Here is a 23,779-nt window from a genome sequence, read left to right as displayed (position 1 = left end):
CCCCAGCTCCATGTCTACCCCTTTGGAAATTCTCTTGCTTGGCCACACACAAAAAAACAACTGCTGTCATGAAATCTCCTTCTCAAGTTAGCTGTGACCAAGGAATATTTCATGAATTTATACTTGATGCCCGTCTATATAATGTACCTAGTCTTGGGTTTTATGGTAGCAGGCCACTTCATTGAGTTCAGAGGTTATTTAGCCATTCAGTGTCCCTGTGGAGCTGCTAGAAAAGGGTTCCTACCAAAAAAACAAGTAAAACTGTACTATCTGACCAAACCTCAAATGCATTTCTTGCAGTAATGTCTTGTCTTGGATGCCAATGATAGAGCAGAACTAGTGTTAAAGGGAGTCTGTCAGCAGCATCGACCATGCAAAAGTGCTGACAACATTAATTAAGGACCGGGGAGAGCAGTACAAACATATCTTTTGTGGAGCTTTTATTATCAGGAATAGTGAATATACTGTATGATATTTTATTCTGCCAGGATCTGGAGCCAGGACTTCTCTGTGAAGTGCTTTCTGCATTTAGCTTCTTCATGGCCCTTCCCACTGCTCAGAGTGACAGCTTTAACATCCAATCAAGAGGCTGCTACAGTTGCCATCAGGGCATAGGGGCAGGGCTGTGAAGTAGCTCAATGCATAGAGCACTTTACAGTGAAGCACTGCCTCCTTCATTGCAGGAGCAGAACCTGGCAGAATACAAATTCATATTTACTCCTCATAATAAAAGCTCCACAAAAGGTATGTTTCTCCTGCTGTCCTCTACCTACCACTGTCAGCAGTTTTGCAAGATCAAAACTGCAGGGAACTACTGAGCATTCTCAGATACCAACCTAAGAATATCCAGGATTTCAAAATACAAACATAGGATCTATCCAAGATATTCTGCCGCCATAGTCTAAGATCGAAAACCAAAATGCATGGCAAGCAGTTGTTGATCATTTTTCTTATTTTGTCCATTTCACAATTAAATGCTATATGCACATGCTATTTCTTCCCTTGCAGCAAAGCTTCTGTGGAGCCTCTGTTGTCGTGCCTGATCTTGAAGGAGCTTTTTATTTAAAAGAAGATGGCAAAAAGTCTTGGAAAAAAAGATATTTTCTCCTGCGTGCTTCTGGAATTTATTATGTGCCTAAAGGAAAGACAAAGGTCAGTATATAAAGAGAAAACTATTCAGGAATAAAGGAATTCATGAGGGTGAAAGAAAAGAATTCCCAGGGTGGCTTCTCCTGGACATGTCTGGTGCACACGAGAGTTGCACCACTTGTGTAAATATTAAGGTTTTGCCTTCTTTTGGGTTTTTGTGTGTTCTATTTGCAGACATAAGAGTATTAGGTTTGTTTTAGCCAAAACACTTTAGAGACCTTGACATTCTTCTGATCAATGCAGCTATATTAACTCTATTCCCCAATGGATGGCCAACAAATTTCTTTCGAGCGCCTTTAACTTAGACTCATAGTCACCAAAGCAACCTAGGCTCAGTGTGTTCATCAATAGGACAACTGTCTGCTGGCCAAATATGTTAAATGGCCATATGTTAATGCAAGTAGTCAAAGAAGACATTCGATATGTTGCTGATATGATAATACATTCCATGTAGACAAGAAAACATTGACTTGCATTTAGCCTGATACATACTTTCTAAAATTCTTGGCAACAGTTAACAGATTGTGAAAATGTTGTTTTCTACTTTATTAGCAGACAAAGCCGTGGTGTTGTGGATTCTAATCAATTATATCTCATATAGTATGAGACAATGTTGTACTTTTTGATATTATTAAAGTGGTTGTCCAGCTATTTTATATTTATGGAGTCTTGCTGGGTTTTCATGACCTGTTCCTCAGGATAGGTCATCAATATGACATTGGTGGGTATCCAACTCTGGGTACCTATGTTGATCAGCTATTTCAGTAAGCACTATGGCCTCCTTGTAGCTTACCAATCACAACACCATCCGTTAGATAGTGGCTTTATTTGGTATTGTAGTTTAGCACCATTCACTTGAATGGGACTGAGCTGTGCCTAGGCCATGTCAATGATGAACCTGAAGTCAATCTACATACACAGTAAAATAGTATATAAGGCCGAAAAAATACATTTGTCCATCCAGTTCGGCCTGTTATCCTGCAATTTGATCCAGAGGAAGGCAAAAAACCCCAGTGAGGTAGAAGCCAATTTTCCCCACTTAAGGGGGGGGGGGGGGGATTCCTTCCCGACACCAATCAGGCAATCAGAATAACTCCCTGGATCAACGACCCCTCTCTAGTAGCTATAGCATGTAATATTATTACACTCCAGAAATACATCCAGGCCCCTCTTGAATTCCTTTATTGTACTCACCATCACCACCTCCTCAGGCAGAGAGTTCCATAGTCTCACTGCTCTTACCGTAAAGAACCCTCTTCTATGTTTGTGTAGAAACCTTCTTTCCTCCAGAGGCAGAGGATGTCCCCTCGTCACAGTCACAGTCCTGGGGATAAATAGATGATGGGAGAGATCTCTGTACTGACCCCTGATATATTTATACATAGTAATTAGATCTCCCCTCAGTCGTCTTTTTTCTAAAGTGAATAACCCTAATGTTGATAATCTTTCTATATTTTTACCACATGCTGCTATTCTATTAGATGTTAGTTCTTTTACTTGATAATATACTGTTTTATCATATGGTCCAAATTTATGCTGTGTGTTTTTATTACATTTTACCATTCACTTATCTATTAATATCATATTTATTAATATTATACAATAAATCTGATATATATGAAATACAGATGGTGAGTGCCTGCTAATTATATAAATCAAGTCAAGCAATTAGGTGAATCACTTTTGGCAGAGCACCATCACCAAGAGAGGTGAGCCACTATATTGCAAAGCATATTTAATTACCCATTCCAGTTATTACCTTAGTTACCCTCCTCTGAACCCTCTCCAGCTCTGCTATGTCTGCCTTGTTCACAGGAGCCCAGAACTGTACACAGTACTCCATGTGTGGTATGACTAGTGATTTGTAAAGTGGTAGGACTATGTTCTCATCACGGGCATCTATGCTCCTGTTGATGCAACCCATTATCTTATTGGCCTTGGCAGCAGCTGCCTGACACTGGTTTTACAGCTTAGTTTGCTATTTATTAAAATTCCTAGGTCCTTTTCCATGTCAGTGTTACCCAGTGTTTTACCATTTAGTATGTACAGGTGACTTGCATTATTCCTTCCCATGTGTATAACCTTACATTTGTCAGTGTTAAACCTCATCTGCCACTTATCTGCCCAAGCCTCCAATCTATCCAGATCCCTCTGTAGTAGTATACTGTCCTCTACCGTGTTACTTTACACAGTTTAGTGTCATCTGCAAAAATTGATATTTTACTATGCAAGCCTTCTACAAGATCATTAATAAATATATTGAAGAGAATAGGGCCCAATACTGACCCCTGAGGTACCCCACTAGTGACAGTGACCCAATCTGAGTATGTACCGTTAATAACCACCCTCTGTTTTCTATCATTGAGCCAGTTACTTACCCACATACAGACGTTTTCTCCCAGTCCGAGCATTCTCATTTTATATACTAACCTTTTATGTGATAAATGTGTGTCAAATGCTTTGGGGAAGTCCAGATATACGACATCCATTGATTCGCCGCTGTCAAGTCTAGAACTTACCTCCTCATAGAAACTGATTAAATTAGTTTGACATGACCGATCCCTCATGAAGCCATGCTGATATGGCGTTATTTGCTTGTTTTCATTGAGATCCTCCAAGATAGCATCTCTTAGAAAACCTTCAAACAGTTTACCCACAACAGATGTTAAAATTACCAGCCTATTATTTCCGGGGTCTGTTTTTGCACCCTTTTTGAATATTGGCACCACATTTGCTATGCACCAATCCTGTGGAACACTCCCTGTCAGTATAGAGTCTGTAAATATCAGAAATAAGGGTCTGGCTATGACATTACTTAATTCTCTTAGGATAAGGGGGTGCATGCCATCTGGCCCTGGCGATTTGTCTATTTTAATCTTTTTAAGTCGCTGTTGTACTTATTCCTGGGTCAGACAGGACACTTTTAATGGGCAATTTACTTTTACATTCTGCATTTCATCTGACAGTTTATTTTTTTCAGTGAATACAGTGGAGAAAAAAAATATTTAATAGCTTTGCTTTCTCCTCGTCGCTCTCCGCAACTCCCCCCTCATTACTCTTTAAAGGGCCGACACCTTCAGATTTATACTTTTTACCATTTATATAATTGAAGAACATTTTAGGGTTAGTTTTGCTCTCTTTTGCAATTAATTAGTCTCTAGTTTGGCGGCTTTTATTTGTTTTTTACATATTCTATTTTTTTCCCTATAGTTTTTCAGTGCTTTCTCGCTACCCTCCTGTTTTCATACTGATTACCTATTCTGAGGATAGGTCATTGATATGACAATCCTGGAAAACCCCTTTAAAAAATGGGGGGTAACATGGTATAAAATAATGAAAGAAGTAAAAATCACCTTAAAGATCCCCCACTGCTCTCATTCCAAGACTTCCTGATCTTGGTACTTCCTGTTCTCTCTCGACCCAGACATGGGACACTGCAGTTTAACGCTTGCCCCAGCTGTGACCCGCTATAGCCAGTGTCAAGAGGGACCGGAAAGTACAAAGACCAATGGAGGACTTGGGAAGTGAGAGAGCAGAAGGAGATCTGTAAAGTGATCAATATTTTTCTTAAAAATTTTACACCATTCTGGATATTTTGTTTTTAATAAGTGGTCTGACAACTCCTTCCAGATCCATAGATCACTTTCTATGCAGACTACCTGACAAGACCTCATAAAGCTGAAGGTTTCGGTTGCTGGTCTACAATAAGCAAAGGGCTTCTTTCAAGTCACTAAATGTTATATTACATGAGACTTCTTTCTTTACTGAGTACAAAAGATAACTCGTGGTACATCCAGCAATTACTACAGTAGGTTCAAGGTGCAGTTTTTGTCACCAGTTAATGAGGTACGTTGTTTGAACTGATGGAAATCAATGGCACTCTAGTCATTCTCTCTCTTCTGATTTCCCTTCCCTAACAGCAATAAGCTGGCACTTGTGGCTATAGATGTCCACTTGTAAAATGAGGCTTTTTCATGTACCTGTCCTTAACTGTGGTGATGGGTGTCTTAACTTGTTATCCCCTCACCTTGCAGTGGAGTCTGTATAGCTGTAGTGCTGATCCCTTTGCTGTCTGTAAATGCTGTTGCTTGCAGATCTATTGATGGGCTGGGACCCTGCCATCTCCCTGGAGTAGTGGTCCTCACAGTTGAGCTGGATCTTAGTCTCAAAGGTCCTTGGAGCAGATGGTCGTGCTCCCTGACTTCAGGCTTGCTCAGCTACCTCTCTATAGAACTCTCTAGGACTCCCCCTCAAGGGAGGAAGTAGGACTGGTCCACTCCCACCAACAGGTGAGGAATGGAATAGAAAGCTCCATTCCTAATGCCAACCATACCTTATCATTGCTGAAGCATACGGCAGATGCATAACATACTATGACATTAGTACGAAATATAACAAACAATTGCAGATACAATATCTGGGGTATTGCACCAGCAACTCCACTCATGTCAAAGCTCATTGAAGCACTGAGCAAGTCCTCAAACACAGTGAAAATAAGAAAGCATCTGATGTAGAGAAATGTTATATATATATATATATATATATATATATATATATATATATATCATGCTCCTGGTTTAACAGATAAAACACAATAAAAATGAATTGCATAGAGAGAATGGCGTCACTTGTGTTACCTCCAGCAAGATGGCATTGCTTCATTTGTATATTCACTAAATACATGGTGGATGGTAGAGGTGTCTGTACGTGCATTTATGTCACTTCTATGCCTCATGGAATATTTTAAATTGCGAGAATAGGCGCAGCGTGAAATGTTTGCATCCAAACAGCTACCGGGTCCCCGTTATCTCAGGTTGCCATAGCAACCGCTGAAGAACAAAAAGAGTGATTTTATAATAAATGGCAAGGAAAAAAGAGGTGCCACATAATAGCAAATCTATTCTAACACTGTCATTTTACATACAAAGAAAACAACATGCATTCACTTCCCCGGAGGGTAGATCAATATAAAAAAACGTTAAGGAAAATGCAGCCAGAAATAAAAAAAATATTATATAATCGCGATTTTTTATTATAAAATTGCCATTAGCACCATAGTATGGAACGCGACACACCATGAAATCAAATCAGAGACGAAGGTGAGGCATCCCATGTGACGGGCGATCATTTCCAGGAACGTGACTCTGCCGGCGATCATACGAGGCAAACAAAATGAATAGCTGTTGTGATTGTGTCAAAGTCACAAAAACTATGAACTCATAAGTATCACCTCTGGAATCCACTAAAGTTGTTCTGGGTATTAGAAACAGTAACTTAAAGGGGTTCTTTAAAAACACCTGTCACCGGCACTCTGGTTCCAGAACAGATCTCCATTCCTACTTGCTTCAAGTCCCCAATGGACCAGAAGTGTGACGTGCCATCTACCGGCATGCCATCGTTGCTAGACGAACATCACAGCTGATGCCACTGATCGGATGGCAGCAGTTTAGTAAGTATAGACAGCAGTTCACACTTCTAGCTCAGCAGGGACTGTAAGCGGAGGAGGAGGGAGCTCAGCACCGAAACGAGTGCACTAGTAACAGGTGAGTGAGTTATTTTAACCCTGCACCTTCCCTAGCCATATAAAAAGGAGTTTCTGCTGCGTGACCCTAGAACAGGGAGTATCTGAAAATGTTTCTTAATATGGTGTAATAAAAAGTACACCCAGCATGGCCTGGTACGGTTTTCAGGGATAGGGTTAATAACTCTGTTTAACCCTTCTCAGGAGGGGCAGGTGTGGACTAGTCCTACTTCCTGACTAGAGGGAGAGTCTAGACTAGTGACTGAGGGAGAGGTTGTAAGAAGAGGGTGCAAAGACCATGTGCTCCTCTCCCCAGGTCCCAGCTTAAAGCTTCAGAGACTCGCAGCTCTCTGCATGCTCCTTAGCAAGAGGGAAGAAAGAGCCTGGAGTAAATAATATAGATAATCTGAATGGCTGAATGAGGAGTCTTTTAGCAAGGTAACCTGCTACTACACTACAGCTATTCAGACTTCGCTGCCTTGTAGGGATTCACTCATTAAAATGAGACGTTTATTCTACCTCTGGCATGGTTTTCTGACTCCTACTACTCCATACGCTGACCATTGCATTCAATACCCTGCCTTGCACCCACTCGGACAGTTAACATCACAGACACCCCAAATACAATTAGGCAGGACCCCCCAGAATCGGGGTGTGGCACGAGAGAAGAACGGGTGTACCCTCCATTAGTTGTGTCGGCCTGAGGGAGACCACCGTGATACATGATATAGTTAGAGCTACTACCACTCCCACTGTCTGCTCTGGCTCCTCAAGAGTTGCTGCACTGGTCTTGGAGAACCTCTTTAATGTTAAGGTGCAAAACTACCAGACATTATTAAAATAGCCAAATGAAGTGAAAGTATAACACAATTGAATGTTGAACCTCTTCTTCAGATCATGTCTTTACACCTCTCCCTTCTCCAATTGAGTACATTTACTTTAACCGTTTTGTACGTATATACCCTTAGGTGAATATAAATGCACTAGAAAAAAAATTGAAAAAATAATGCAGCTAGTCGCTACTTGAACTCATTAAGAACATAGTATACAGTAGACTTCTTAGCACCACCTAGTGGTGACTGCAGATAGACATAATTTTATCATTTAGCTCTGTAATGACAAGTCTGCTATTGTTTTGTTTGCCTTTTCTGTGCTGTTTAGCACGCAGTATAAGCAACATTTAAAACTTATCAACTGGTGCCAAATATGTGCACTTTTTTTGTTGTAGTACGTTTGCACAAGAAAATATGTTTTACTGTATTCCTAGTATTTTCCAATACTTTATTTTATGTAAAAAAAAAAAAAAACATTTTGGCCAGATCTTAGATATAAGTCAATAATGGAATATAAAATAAGACAAACCACCAGGGACCTGGAAACCGTTGGGGAAGTGGAGCAATTGGGGGTTCTATAAGGTAATTCATTTTTAACCCATTTTACTTCTTATATCAAAAATTTTATCCCATCGGACAACGTCTTTACATTGAGCTAAGCGGCAACGCCAGACACAACCTATGAACAAAAATGGCGCCAATTCTGTAAGAAAGGAACCAGGTTTTTCTGTTTCCATAAGCCTGTTGTTAGCATCTTCAGATCTATCTATTCTTTATTCTCAGTCACACATTGGAAAAATCTGCCCCAATTTGTCCATTATCTGATATACGACCCTATAGACACACAACCATTAGAAGTGTTTTACTGGGATCAGAGTCGGTTTATGAAATCTGTTTATTTTCAGACTGCCGTCTGTGTACATGTAATAATTGTCTTCAATGTCTCAATTACAACTATGTGCATGTCTTGCAGACGTCTCGTGATTTGGCTTGTTTCATCCAGTTTGATAACGTCAACATTTATTATGGTATGCAGTATAAAGTGAAGTACAAAGCGCCCACCGATCACTGTTTCGTCCTGAAGGTATGTCGCTGGCATGAACCAAAGGCTAAAAATCAATGTAACTATAACTATCCCCCTCATAGGTAATTAGCCCGCAGCCAGCTCATTAGGAATGGTTTGTTATTGCAAATGGGGCTTACTTTTCATTTTCACCTTTACCCCTCAGCTGTTCCTCTAACATAAAGAATTACAAGAATGTCTTCAGATCCTAAAATTATTACTGGGATCATCAGAGACCATATGGTCTGATGGCAAAACATCCGTGTGCAGCACTTACATGCAAAACTGTGCTTGTGCCTGTATTACTGTGAATTTTGACACCAGGGAATAAATTAGCTTGACATGGTTTAGGTGTATAAAAAGTTTACTAAACTATGATAAAATAATTTAAGATATATATACAAAAGATAACATACAGACTCTGGCGTGAACGAATGGGCAAGCTCCAAATCAACCAGTTCCCAACATGGCATCTGGCTGACACCCATATGATACAAAGAAAGCTGGAAGTCCCAAGACATCTTAGGCTAGGTTCACATATATCAGTTGTGCCTGGCCAGTTTTATTCTGGAGCCGGACACAACTGATATACGGTATGTACACTGTACTTCAGGGCACAGATCCAATGATAGCACCGGAGAGAAAACCTATGCATGCAGGACTTTTGTCTCCGCTCCAAATCATCTTCTGAGCGGAAACCTAACGGACCCCATTATAGTCTATGGGGGTCTATGAGGTCCGTAGGCTCCGCTCGGCTCAGTTATGAGCCGAATCCGTCCTTTCCGTTCTCCTGCTCCTATAACGGAGCAGGAGAACGGAAAGGCTGAACGCTGATGTGAACAAGGCCTATACAGCATCACAGACAGGAAAATGCACTGCTTTCACACAGTCAGTGTTTGATCAGTGATTTATATCAGTGATTGTGAGCCAAAACCAGGAACAGAGGCTACACAGAGATAAGGCAGAATGGAAAAAACTGCCCCTGTTCTGTGTTTTTGACCCGCTCCTAGTTTTGGTTCCCAATCACTGATGGAAATCACTGATCAAACACTGATTGTGTGAAAGTGGTCTTGGTAAAATCTGCATCTGGGAGTATACATGACAAGTGATGTTAATGGGTGACTTTTCCTGAAGGGAAAGATTCTGATTCCCAAGGAATGTTTAAAGACACCAGGCATTGACTTAGAGGGTCAGTAGAGTAGTTTCTTCGTCCTCCTGGATAAAACCATATTAACATGGCAAAGCCAAAAAATGCATTTATATGTTCGGGATCCTACCAGATTAGTCTACACAATATCGTTTTTATTATATCTGTCAGTCAGATAATAATCCAACAGCTGTCTTCTCCTATGACCCATAAACATACAATTTTGTGTAGTCAAGCCCTTAGGTTATTTCACTATGGGGCAAGATAAGCGCATATGAGACATGGCCACCGGCACTTGTCTCCACAAGAAGCAAAGGATCAGAGAGGTATAAATACAGCTGGACCAGGCCTCCATGGCCAGCAAAGGTCATAATGTATCTCTACTCCACTATTGGCAGATCAACTCAGTATCAACAGTGATGACAATAGACGCTGAGCGTCTTTCCATTCATTGCATCCAGTTTTTCACATCTGACTTGTCTCCCCTTTAAGGTTCTATTGAATCTTGTGCGGGGGATCCTCGCATCACCATACAGTGGTGGAGGCATCTGACCTTGATTTACATCTGCTGAGTGTCACACAAAGTAGATTACCATAATTCCATTTGGTACTTCCTATCTGACACATGTTTGTCATAATTCTAATTACCCTTCGAGTTCAAGCATCATCCACTTTAATCCAATCCTTTTATCCGCAAAGTTAGCAAGAAGTATGAGTCAGATCAGGTTGAAGCATTCCAGGGGATAGTTTGCCATCTGCTGGTGAAATGGGAAAAATACATAATGTTTAGTTACAATTACGATATTATCATCATTATTATGATTTTCATGATTATTGGTTTATAAAGCAAATACTGTACATATTCATTAGTAATGCAGAGCAAACGTTATACAGTGAGACACATTTATACGACATTAGCAGACAGAGATCAAGTAAGAAAAGACGTATAGGAGCTTAAAATTGCATGATTTTCCTATTTTATGACGTAAAGTCATGATTTTATGAAAGACACGGAGACGAGTATTGCTTAACCCGTTCTTTACTGTCCACCAATAGCAGCAAAGAAAAAACATGACATAAAGGAAGAAATCATGGCAACAAGCCCCTCCCCATATGTGCCATTATAATAGACCCCACATCCATAAGTCCTTCCTCTTTCTTAACGAGGCGACACCAACTCAATAACAGGAACAATCCTTTTCAACCGATGCAGCACGAACCACTGAACTCTTCGGAACTGGAAACACCGCCACGGTCTGGCGAACTCAGCACTGAAGCCACACTGCGAAGCTCCTAATGATCTCGAAGATTCTATCCTGCAAAATCAAGAAAAACAGAACATTGCGGAATTACATCTAAAATGGGGCAAACATCCCTGAAATTAAACATATTATTATCAATGCAATTAATCAAGGCAAAGAACCACATATCGACACAATAAAGATTGCCTGGGCGGGTAAAAGGGCGTGGCAATACTCGCCTCTGTGTCTTTCATAAAATCATGACTTTACGTCATAAAATAGGAAAATCATGCAATTTTATTTCAAGACACGGAGGCTCCTATTGCGAGTTCAAAGCCGACCCATAACCGACGAGAAAGCATGAAGTGACGGTCGAAAGTAGAATTCCCTGAAGTAGGAAACCCTGGACCAATCAGCCAATCTCATGACGTCTTCCAGTTTAGCCCCTGCCACCGCCATAGAAGTGGCCGCAGCTCCTCTGGTGGAATGAGCCGTGAAGACTGACGTGTCCACTCCCGCTAAGGACATGATCCACTTAACCCAACGGTTTGGTCCAACGTAGTGCTGGTGACAGGGGAGAAGGGCCGACGGAACGAGAGAAAAAGCTGCGGAGACGCGGGAGAGCGATATGCCAACGTACGAGCCTCATATTCCCTGAGGCAGACAACCGGACAGAGCGCTGGGGTAGCAGGAAAAGCGGGGTAATGTACCACGTGAATGTGCGTCTTGGTGCGGCGCGTAATATTGAAAGCAACGCCCTCTGGGGTGAATGAACGGGCATCATAGTCCAGAGCCCGGACATCGGACACTCTCTTACAAGAGATGAGACACAGAAGTGTAACTAGCTTGGCCGACAAGTGGCGCAAGGAGAGATCCGCGTTAGACGGCCAGAAAGAAAAAAAGAGACAAGACACAAGACACATCCCAAGTCGTGGAGAACTGAGGCCTCGGGGGCCTAGCCAGGCGTGAACCACGGAGTAGATGACACACCAGGGGGTGCCGGCCTACCGGACGCCCGTCGAATCCTTGGTGAAAGGAGGAGATAGCCGACCTGAACAAGTTAATCGTGCGGTAAGCCTTGCCTTCTTCAAAACAAGGAAGTAAGGAACTGCAAAATTTCCGCTACAGGAGCCGAAAAGGGATCCAAGTCCCGAGCCAGGCACCAGTTAGTCCAAGATCTCCAGGCCGCAGCAGCGGTGGATGCCTTCCTACAGGACTGGTCGGGGTCACTGATGTACGCCTTTCCGCCGTTCTCCATTATTCCGCGGATCCTGAGTCAAGTTCGCCAGCAATTGGCCGAGCTTGTTTTGGTGGTCCCCTTCTGGGGCACCCAAACTTGGTTTCCCCAATTGTTAGAGCTGACAGTCGACTCGCCCTTCCTCCTACCTTGCTTTCTGGATATCTTACGAGGACCGTCGGGGCTTCAGCACCCTCTCATACTGGACGGCTCTCTTCGGCTCCTGGCATGCATGATTTCGGGAATTCCTTGTGAATCCGGGGAATTTCGGAAGCGACTCAGCGTCTTTTGGAGGACGCATGGGCTCCAGACACAAGAAGATCTTATAGAGCGGCCTGGAGATCTTGGACTAACTGGTGCCTTGCTCGGGACGTGGATCCCTTTTCGGCTCCTGTAGCGGAAATTTTGCAGCTCCTTACTAAATTTTGCAGTTCCGTTTTTCCAGCTGGCGCCCCAGCTGAAAGTACGGGGGAGCTGAGCGTTCAAACGGGAAGCGAGGAGGTTGATAAAAAAGGGACCCCAGTGAGATGACAAAGCAGCGAACACCTGTTCGTGTAACTTCCAATCGCTGCCATCCCTGAGATATCGAGAGCTCCAGTCCGCGTGAGTGTTGTGTAGCCCTGGCAGGAATTAAGCCCGAACCACAATGTCCCTGGCCAGACAAAATGACCAAAAATATTTTGCTAGCTGAGACAACATAGTTGAATGAGTGCCTCCCATGGCGTTGACCTACCTCACCGCCAAGATGTTGTCCATACGCAGCCTGATGCACGCCCTGGCTACCCCATTCGCAAAACTGCGGATCGCGAAGGATCCCGCCAGAAGCACCAGACCATTGATGTGGAGGTGGAACTCGTCCTCCGACCAGCATCCTCCGGTGGTCACACCTTCACAGTGAGCACCCCAGCCCCGCAGACTGGCGTCCGACTCCACTGTGAAGTCCGCTTGGGGCCCGAAAATCGCCTTACCATTCCAGGCCGAGAGATTGTGGATCCACCATAACAACTCGTCTCTGGTCTCCGAGTCCAGCGAGATGAGATCTGCATATGAAGGGGCTGGGAAGACCGCTTGTATAGAGGAGGCCAGAAGGCCGATAATCCGGGCCAGATGGCGCAGCGAGATCTGAGGAGCCGCCAAGGCGCGGCGCAACTCCTTGCGGATGGAATGGATCTTCTCCCGAGGGAGGCGTAGCGTAGACGTGGTCGAATCCACCGTGAATCCCAGAAAGTCCATGCAGCGAGATGGTCTCAGCACAGACTTCTCTCTGTTGAGAATAAAACCTAAACGGGACAGGAGATGCACCGTCAAATCTAGATGACTGAGAAGGACGGATCAGTCCTGAGCCATGATGAGGATGTCGTCCAGGTAGACTATGAGCCGTACTCTTCGACTGCGCAGCCAAGCCATAGCTGGACGCATTAATTTGGTGAAGCACCATGGAGCTGAAGAGAGACCAAAGGGGAGACATGTAAAACGCCAAATGTCCCCTCTACAGAGAAAACGCAAAAGGTCCCTGGAAGACTCTGACACCTGAAACGTCAGATATGCATCTTTGAGGTCGAGCTTCACCATCCAATTTTGTTGTAGAAGAAGATCTCTGAGGACATGAATCCCCTCCATCTTGAAGTGGCGGTACCTGACGAACGCATTCAAAGCTCGAAGATTGATGACTGGGCGCATATGCCCTCCTTTCTTTTCCACTAGGAAAATGCTGCTGACAACTCCCGAATGCCCGTCCGGGGCCCGTTCCACCGCCCCTTTTTGGTAGAGTTCCGATAGCTCTTGATCCACCAAAGCTTGCGCCTGATTGGAGCACACCTGGATGTGCGGTGTGGGAAGGAAAAGAGGGTCGTCTACCAGCTCTTTGTGGAACCCCCGAACAGTAGAAAGAACCCACGGGTCCAAGGTGATGCTGGACCAAGCATGAGAAAAAAGACAGAGTTGCCCCCCTACACAACAATCCGAAAAATGCAGAGGAGGTGTTGGACTTAACAAAAGGACGTCTTGATCCCGTGGAACCTCTATAGCCTCTGAAACGGCCCGGTCCGCCACAAGTGGGGAAGAAGGAAGATGATTGCCTCGCCTCCGGGTAGGGGTTCCTCTGAGCAAAGGACCTCTGAGAGAAGGAGCCTCGACCCATGCCTCGGGTCTGGAAGGTCGACCGGCCGGACAGACGGCCCCTGGAACTGCAGGCCCTGGCAGAAACCCTATTCTGAAACACCCATTTCATGGAGGACTGGGCTTTGTCCAAGGCCGTAAAGGCGCCCACAAAACGGCCCATATCCTTGATAAAGGAATCACCGAAGATCAAACCTTGTGCCTCCCTGCCCGCCTCTGTAAGGGCAAGGTTGGCCAATTTGGGTTCAATCTTAAACAGGATGGCCTTGCGCCTCTCAATAGAAAGGGAAGTATTAACATTCCCGGTAATACAAATGGCGCGTTGAACCCAGCCCCGGAGTTCCTCTGGGTCCACCTGCCTGTCCTCAGCTCTAGCAGTCTCTGCCAGCTCAAAAATGTTTGCTAAGGGGCCAAAGACATCCAGGAGTTTGTCCTGGCAGGCTTTTAAGGCTGATTCTAGCCCCTTGCAAGGGTTCCAACCCGATTTGGCCAAATATGGTACCATTTTAGGGTCCACCACTGGAGTCTCACAGACCTTGTTAGGTACCAGGGGTCTCGGCATTCCGCCCGTAGCTTATTGCGGGCCTCCTTACTAAAGGGGGCACCACACATGGGCCTCCAAGTACATCCCACGTGGTCTACCGGGAGCCACTTCGGCGATCTGGGATGGTGGAGGGCATCCGTGTCAAAATGAGGTTCACCAAATGGGTCTATAAGGGTGGTGGCAGAGGCAGTGTTGGCCTCAGCTAGGGAGCCGCTGGCCGAAGGGGCTGAGAAGGGTCGGTCCATCGGAACATCCCCAAGATCCCCCTCCGCGTCGCCAAAGGCGTCAGTCAGAGCCTCCTCATCTGAACCAAAGTCCGACTCGGACTCAGTGTCTGGTTGTGCTCTGGCACATTTCCACGGGCACGCTCTTTCTGCCTGGCGCGTACAGGCCCTTTTGCGCGACATAGGCGCGCTATCAAGGGTGGCAAAAGTCACACCGCTCATATCGTTTCTGGAGGCTGACGGGTCAGGAGCTGAAGATCCAGCTTCAAGGGTGGCATGGGGAACCTGAAGTCTGGAAGTAGAGGGCTGGGCCAAAAGGGAGGACATGGACCCCATGGCCGCAATAATGGCGTCCGTCATAGAGCGCTGGAGCGCAAGGACCTGGGAGTCATCCACCCGGGGATTATCCACTCCCGCAGGGGAGAAGGAGCCAGGATTAGCTGGGGTTTCTCCAGAAGTAAGGTCCCCAAGGGAAGGGGCACAAAGGGGCACCCTATGCTTGGACATAATGAATCCCTCTAAGGTACCTATAAGAACTAATAGAGGGCAGCAGGTCAGCCTGACCCTGGATCCCTCCTGCAGCAAGGGTATATAGAACAAGGGAGGGGGCAAAAATACTAGCCCAAGAGCAGATTATATATACCAGAGGCCAGAGAACCAGTGCTGCCGTCCGTTACCACCGGCCGGAATGAAGATCGGGGCGCCCGAAGTCTCACGAGACTATGGGAGCGACGACCGCAACTGCCGAACGGGATAAAGAGTGAAGTGCCAGAAGTCTCGCGAGACTACAGGCGCATCAGAGGGGGCGGGCCAGAACCGGAGCGGTCAGGGAGCGCACGAAGAAGAAAGGAGAAGGAGGTGGAGCCAAGAGAAGAGAAGGTAAGCAATGGCGGACGACGCAGTAAGAAAAGGGGGGGGGGAACAAAAAATAAAAGGGGGAAAAACGGATCCTCAGAAGCAAGAAAAATTACACCAGCCCCTGGGCAGAGACTGGTGTGGGAGCGATGACAACAGGGAGAAAAATATATATATATATGCCGAAATAAAACCAGACCTATAAGGATATAAACATGTATAAATCCATAGGCGAACCTGAGGGAAGAAAAACTTATAATCAAACGCAACCAGTGAGATAGGTACAAGCAAGGAAAGTAACTGTTATGGAGTGTACTTATCTTGGTGGCAGCAGCAAAGAAAGGGGAAGGACTTATGGATGTGGGGTCTAATATAATGGCACATATGGGGAGGGGCTTGTCTTCATGGTTTCTTCCTTTATGTCATGTTTTTTCTTTGCTGCTATTGTGGACAGTAAAGAAAGGGTTAAGCAATAGGAGCCTCCGTGTCTTGAAATAAAATCTAACATTTACCTTAGACCGTGAGACATCTGCTCCCCTTCTTATGGACCGCAAACTGCAGATCTGCAAAACACAGGCATCAGCCATATGCACTCTGCATCGTGGTGCCGACCCTTTAATTTCTGAGGTGAGGCAACCTCTTTAACCAAAATCAAGCAAAGGCAAGGGTGGACACATCTGCACATCAGGCAATGCTCCTGATGTATACGCCTGACAGACGGCTCAGATGAGACCTGAGAAGCAGAGCCTAAGAAAATGTGAAAAGGGTACATTTATGGCATATCAACAGGAAGAAAAATTGGTTGCAGGTCCCAGGCCCCACCATGAATGGAGCGCATGCTCGATTCACTACTATGGGACTTCTAAAAATCTCAGACATTTATGGGATATCCTACTGATGTGTCATAGATGGTCAGATGTGACAACCCTTTAAACTAAGACATCCCTTTATAATTACATCATACAGGACAATGTGAGGATCCCTTGGAGAGCTGGTGGGAACTCCCTGGGGTCCAAGTAACCCCGGATGAGAAGCTAGGTGTTCATCCATTTAAAGAGACATAGAACATTCTGCTTTGTGCTGTGTAATCTTTCTGTGATTTGATATGATGTGCATGAGGTTTTCTGATTGTTCTCTTTCTTTTCTAGCATCCACAAATTCAAAAGGAATCCCAATACATAAAATACCTGTGCTGTGATGATCCATGGGTTCTCCACCAGTGGGTGACTGGTATAAGAATAGCAAAGGTAAGACAGTAAAGAAACTCTGAACAAATTCCAGATCTTCTATCTTGTTTTTACAAACACATTCAGACAAATTGACCATGTTCACTAAGAATGCCTCAATTCTAAGAGTCTCTGACACAGAGACCTTTGGCTGGTTCTAGATGTTCCATCTTTTATACCACCAGTGATAGCAGCTGCAATAGTTTCAGTGCCATCAAGAAAGTTGTTCCAAGCCACTTTATTAGTAGAATCCTCTTAATGGACTTATGTCTAAGGCCCCACTCATGGTCAAGCCTTGGTGTTTCATCGCTGATCTTCTAAGGAAACATCAAGTCTAGTCTGGAGGCCTTTATTGTATATATTGATAGGTGCTAATAGAACAGGAAAAAATCTCAAAAAGTTTAGCTTTTACCAGCTGTGCTAAAAATGAACACACTCATACAAACCCTTAAACCTTTCTTCCTATCCCCTAATTCTCATAATACACAAAGGGGCTTATGTTTTATTGCAGGTGTGCCTGAATTCTGTCGTATTTTGCTCACAATTTTGGTGCATTTTTGTCTCACAATATCACATCTCATTTTAGGCAGATTTATTAAAGGGTTTATCCAGGAATTTCATATTGATGACGTATCCTCAGTATAGTTCAGCAATATTAGATTGACGGGGATCTGACACTCGGGACCCCCGCCAATCAGCTGTATGAAGAGGCCCCAGAGCTCCGTGAGCACTTAGGCCTCTTCCTAGGCCAAAGACGCCACCGTATATTGATCACATGGCCTAGGCGCAGCTCAGCCCCATTCAAGTGTGGGTGTGGCTTAAGATACAAAAACACTCTTCAAGATTGCACCAAAAGTTTGACACAAATTAAGTCAAACAATAAATGGAGTAAAATTGAACACAAGTGTGCAGCCATGCACCAAATTTATCATCCAGCCTGAGCGACTGATAAATCTGGGGCCTCTTTCAGTGGCCTGTCTTTTTAGACAGGATCTGCTCCCAATGATTTCTGGTTTCATGTGGAAATGTAACTTTATTTTTGTTTCCAGTATGGAAAAACCTTATACGATAACTATAAGATGGCGGTCCACAAAGCCGGCCTTGCCTCTCATTGGTCCTCGCTCAGCAATCCATCTGTAGCAGGCACAGCAGGTAAGCATGCTACTATGCAAAGTTTATAATAAAACTATATCTAGTTACTTTTGGTCTGTTTAGTTTGTTAAAATGCTATTGTTTACAGTGCATTTGGAAAATTTTCAGAGCCTTTCACTTTTTTCACATTTTGCTATGTTGTGGCCTTGAGTTAAAAAAAATAAAAATAAAGCTTTTCCCCATCAATATGCAATCAATGACCCATAATGAAAAATTAAAACACTATGTTAGAAATCTTTGATAATTTCTTGAAAATGAAAAGCTAAAATCGTGCATTGACATAGGTTACTCAGATCCTTTACTTAGGACTTAGTTGAAAACCCTTCAGCAGTCATTACAGCCTCCAGTCTTCTTGGGTATGATGCCACAAGGTTTGCACACCTGGATTTGCGGATTTTCTGCCATTCGTCTCTGCAGATCTTCTGGAGCTCTGTCAGGTTGGACAGTGACTGTCGGTGGACAGCCATTTTAAGGTATCTCCAGAGATGTTCAACTGGGTTCAAGCAGGGCTCTTTAGAGCTTTCCCTCAAACCTGACCAGTCTCCCTGTTCCAGCTGAAAAACACCTTCACAGCATGATGCTGCCACCACCATGCTTCACTGTAGGAATGGTATTGGGCAGGTCATGAGAAGCGCCTGGTTACCTCCAGACATAACACTTAGATTTGAGGCCAAAAAGTTCAATTTTGGTTTCATCAGACTAGACAATCTTGTTTCTCACAGCCTGAGAGTCATTTAGGTGCTTTTTTGCAAACTCCAGACGGGTTTTTCTGAGGAGAGGCTTGTTTCTGGCCATTATGCCATAAAGCCCATATTGGTGGAGTGCTTCTTTGATGGTTGACCTTCTGGAAGTTTCTCCCATCTGCACACAGGAGCTCAGCCAGAGAGACTACTGGATTCTTGGTCACCTCTTTTACCAATGCCCTTCTCCCCGATTACTTCGTTTGGTGGGGTGGCCAGCTCTACATAGAGGCCTGGTTGTTCCAAACTTTTTCCATTTAAGAATTATGGAGGCCACTGTGCTCTTGGGAACTTTCAGTGCAGCAGAAATGTTTGTACCCATACAAAAGAATGGTGTCGGCACTGCTGAGTGTGGTAAATGTCCAACGGTTCTCACACCTGCACTACCATCATGCGATATATGGTTGTGCTCTGCTTGATAGCCATTCAAAAATCAACAAATGAAGGAAAAATGAATAACGGCACTGACCATGTGATTCTGTTTGCAACTTTATTCTGGTTAAAAACAGGAAAGTGCAGGCACCGCACAGATGACATTTTTGTACCCTTCTCCAGATCTGTGCCTCCGCACAATCCTCTCTCTGAGTTCTTCAGGCAGTTCCTTCCTCCTCACGGTTTGGTAATGGCTCTGATATGCATTATCAGCTGTGAGGCCTTATATAGACAGGAGGTGTCTTTCCAAATCACATCTAATCAACTAAATTTATCACAGGTGGACTCCAATCAAGGTGTAGAAACATCTCAAAGATGATCAAGAGAAATGGGGGCCCAAAGTTCAATTTCAAGTGTCATAGACAAAGGTCCGAACACTTATGTCCATGCAAAATTTTAGTTTTTCCATTTTAATTTACTAAATTTTCTAAAATTCAGTTTTCACTTTGTCATTATGTGGTATTGAGTGCAGAATGACGGGAAAATTAGATTTTTTTTTTATTATTTCAACACCAGGCTGCAACATAACAAAATGTAAAAAAACTGAAAAGGTCTGAAGACTTTCCAAATTAATTGTAGGTGAGGAAAATTGGGCTTATGATGCTTGGTAGGAAACACAGAGTAAACTCAACAAAAATGGGTATAATATGGGTTGGATAAGAGCCTGGAAGTGTGCTCATGAAGACAGCTAGAAGTCTAAAGATGGGTCACTGAAGTCTTTCAGAAATAGTACTTAAAGGGGTTGTATGATCTGGACATTTATGGTATGCCATAAATGTCCAATAAGTATGGGTCCCACCACTAAACGTGCTCAACTATTTTTGGAGGTTCTCTAGAGTCATGCATGTACAGCCACCTCTCTATTCCCAGAGCCATGCAACAGGGCTCATTCTAGAGATAGGAATGGGTCAAAGAGGTGAGACTGGCACCTATCAGATACTTACTGTACAGCATATCCTGTGTATATGCCATAAATGTCCAGATGGGACAACCCCTTTAAGATTTTTCTAGGTTCATAGTATAGCCTTAGTGGGTACTCCCCTCCAGCAAACTATGGAACTGTTCAATGCTGTGCTTGGGTTTACAAATAAATAAAAGTATGTCATCCAAAAATATGGGTACTTGTGTAGTTATATGTTATTAATAGTGTGAAGTTAGACATGGTGGTGCTGAAGGGCATCTATATATTTTCTGTTGAAGAATATGGGTGAAGAGGACATCCCTAACATGTACCTCTGTAACTGTCAGTCATGTGAGACCTAAAGCCCTGTTATACAAATGGCCTGATACAAGTTTATTCTTGACACATATGGCATTTTTCAAGCCACCACCTGAATCTGAATACTGCTGTAATTGCATCTAATTAAAAATTTTGTATAGCCTCCAAGTAATTCAATACAGTGTATCTGTACAGCATCACCTGCTGTTTGTTCTTTTATTTATTTCTCTGTCCACCTCACTAACATCATCAGGTGGACGCACATGCTCAGTTCCATCCTTCAACTGTCACATGACTTAAAGGGGCTAAACTGTCACAAGACTTAAAGATTTATATGTAAAGGCGTACAGTAGCTAGGAAAGCATAAAGGAAGCGCACCATAGGGTAGTGTTTTCCAGTTAATTGTGGCAGGTTGATAGAACTAAAAAATGGTGGCTCATCTTAAAGAGTTGTGCTATCAATAGGCCCAACTCTACTGTAGGTTTAGCACTTTTGTGCAAGATGTCGGTTTATGCTGCCGTAGTATCCAAAGGTTCCGGAGAGGAGGCCCAATCTCCAAAAGACAAAGTAGTAGCTGTATCAGGATACAATCAAGGCGCAAAATACACCGGCCAGGACACTCGCATGAAAAATAATAATCTTCTTTATTGAGTTTTTTCTTTTTTATGTCAAATAAAACAAAACAACGCGTTTCTGGGGTACTCAAGCCCCCTTCATCAGGTTCAAAAAGAGTCTTTTTGACATAAAAAGAAAAAAACTCAATAAAGAAGAAGATTCTTATTCTTCATGCGAGTGTCCTGGTCGGTGTATTTTGCGCCTTGATTGTATCCTGATACCGCTGCTACAAGACTTAAAGAGGCGGCTGGGCTCACGTGATATTGTATAGCGATTGTGCTTGGGATCGGCAGGGGGTGCTGGCAGCATGGGAGGAGGATACACTAAGGATCTGCACCTCTGTGATCGCTATCTGTATAACTGTATCCCTCTGTGGAAAATGCGTTTATATGAAGAATAAAGGTATGATTGTACCAGATGATGAGTAATTTGTATTATCTCTACTCATCTACAGCATTTACTCTATGGCTCAAAGCTGTACATGTTTTTAATGGAGGACAGATTGTTCAGAGATTCCAATGATAACCAGAAGTGTGAATGCAGCTCTGGAGTGTAATGCAGGCTCTAACTCCAGACTAGTACAAGATGTCAAGTATTTACAAAAATACTCAAAATATACTTTTTATATAAATATAACTTATATAACATCTACTGTGTTCTCTCAAAGAAGGACATATGTCCTTTATTGAGAAATATATACTTTTCTTAGAAATTTCCCATGTTATTTCCTTAGTTTGCTCAGTCACTTTCATTTTATTTTAGGTAAAGCTCAAGCAAATGGACAGGTACCGCAAAATGTAACAAGTGTCAGCTCAAGCTTCTCAGATGCCTGGAAACGTGGAGAAGCAACTAAGGTACATATACTAAATATATACACTCACCTAAAGAATTATTAGGAACACCATACTAATACAGTGTTGGACCCCCTTTTGCCTTCAGAACTGCCTTAATTCTACGTGGCAATGATTCAACAAGGTGCTGATAGCATTCTTTAGAAATGTTGGCCCATATTGATAGGATAGCATCTTGCAGTTGATGGAGATTTGAGGGATGCACATCCAGGGCACGAAGCTCCCGTTCCACCACATCCCAAAGATGCTCTATTGGGTTGAGATCTGGTGACTGTGGGGGCCATTTTAGTACAGTGAACTCATTGTCATGTTCAAGAAACCAATTTGAAATGATTCGAGCTTTGTGACATGGTGCATTATCCTGCTGGAAGTAGCCATCAGAGGATGGGTACATGGTGGTCATGAAGGGATGGACATGGTCAGAAACAATGCTCAGGTAGCCCGTGGCATTTAAAGATGCCCAATTGGCACTAAGGGGCCTAAAGTGTGCCCAGAAAACATCCCCCACACCATTACACCACCACCACCAGCCTGCACAGTGGTAACAAGGCATGATGGATACATGTTCTCATTCTGTTTACGCCAAATTCGGACTCTACCATTTTAATGTCTCAACAGAAATCGAGACTCATCAGACCAGGCAACATTTTTCCAGTCTTCAACACTCCAATTTTGGTTTGCTCGTCCAAATTGTAGCCTCTTTTTCCTATTTGTAGTGGAGATGAGTGGTACCCGGTGGGGTCTTCTGCTGTTGTAGCCCATCCGCCTCAAGGTTGTGCGTGTTGTGGCTTCACAAATGCTTTGCTGCATACCTCGGTTGTAACGAGGGGTTATTTCAGTCAACGTTGCTCTTCTATCAGCTTGAATCAGTCAGCCCATTCTCCTCTGACCTCTAGCATCCACAAGGCATTTTTGCCCACAGGACTGCCGCATACTGGATGTTTTTCCCTTTTCACACCATTCTTTGTAAACCCTAGAAATGGTTGTGCGTGAAAATCCCAGTAACTGAGCAGATTGTGAAATACTCAGACCGGCCCGTCTGGCACCAACAACCATGTCACTCTCAAAATTGCTTAAATCACCTTTCTTTCCCATTCTGAGATTCAGTTTGGAGTTCAGGAGATTGTCTTGACCAGGACCACCCCCCTAAATGCATTGAAGCAACTGCCATGTGATTGGTTGACTAGATAATTGCATTAGTGAGAAATAGAACAGGTGTTCCTAATAATTCTTTAGGTGAGTGTATAGTACAGTACTGTAGGCAAGTGTGGAAAAATGTTGCAATGTAAGGGTCCATTCACATGTCCGCAATTTCGTCCCGCAAAATTGCAGACCCATTCATTTCTATGGGGCAGCACGATGTGCTGCCCGGACACGGAATTGCAGACCCGCACTTCCGGGTCCGCAATTCTGTTCCCGAACAAAATAGAACATGTCCTATTCTTGTCCGCAATTGCGGACAAGAATAGGCATATTCTATTAGTGTCGGCAATGTGCGACGCGCAAAATGCGGAATGCACATCGCCGCTGTCCGTGTTTTGCGGATCCGCAAAACACGTTATGGACGTCTGAATGGAGCCTAAGAATGTTTTCAAAAATACAAGTGTTAATC

General features: G+C 43.7%; 1 protein-coding gene across 1 annotated transcript in view; it reads left to right on the top strand.

The window, feature by feature from the left end:
- Window positions 1–23,779, top strand: part of LOC121002816 (amyloid beta precursor protein binding family B member 1 interacting protein) — a 132,233-nt gene that overhangs the window by 105,813 nt on the left and 2,641 nt on the right. The window contains exons 9-13 of the mRNA XM_040434393.1: window positions 1,009–1,152; window positions 8,477–8,587; window positions 17,081–17,179; window positions 18,208–18,310; window positions 22,079–22,170. Of these exons, the coding sequence (XP_040290327.1) occupies window positions 1,009–1,152; window positions 8,477–8,587; window positions 17,081–17,179; window positions 18,208–18,310; window positions 22,079–22,170 (549 nt within the window). The remainder of the gene's footprint in view (window positions 1–1,008; window positions 1,153–8,476; window positions 8,588–17,080; window positions 17,180–18,207; window positions 18,311–22,078; window positions 22,171–23,779) is intronic.

Source organism: Bufo bufo, chromosome 5 (assembly GCF_905171765.1).
Source record: "Bufo bufo chromosome 5, aBufBuf1.1, whole genome shotgun sequence".
Taxonomy (NCBI): Eukaryota; Metazoa; Chordata; class Amphibia; order Anura; family Bufonidae; genus Bufo; species Bufo bufo.
The sequence above is the reverse complement of the archived record's forward strand: the minus strand, read 5'-3'. Positions and strand labels throughout refer to the sequence as shown.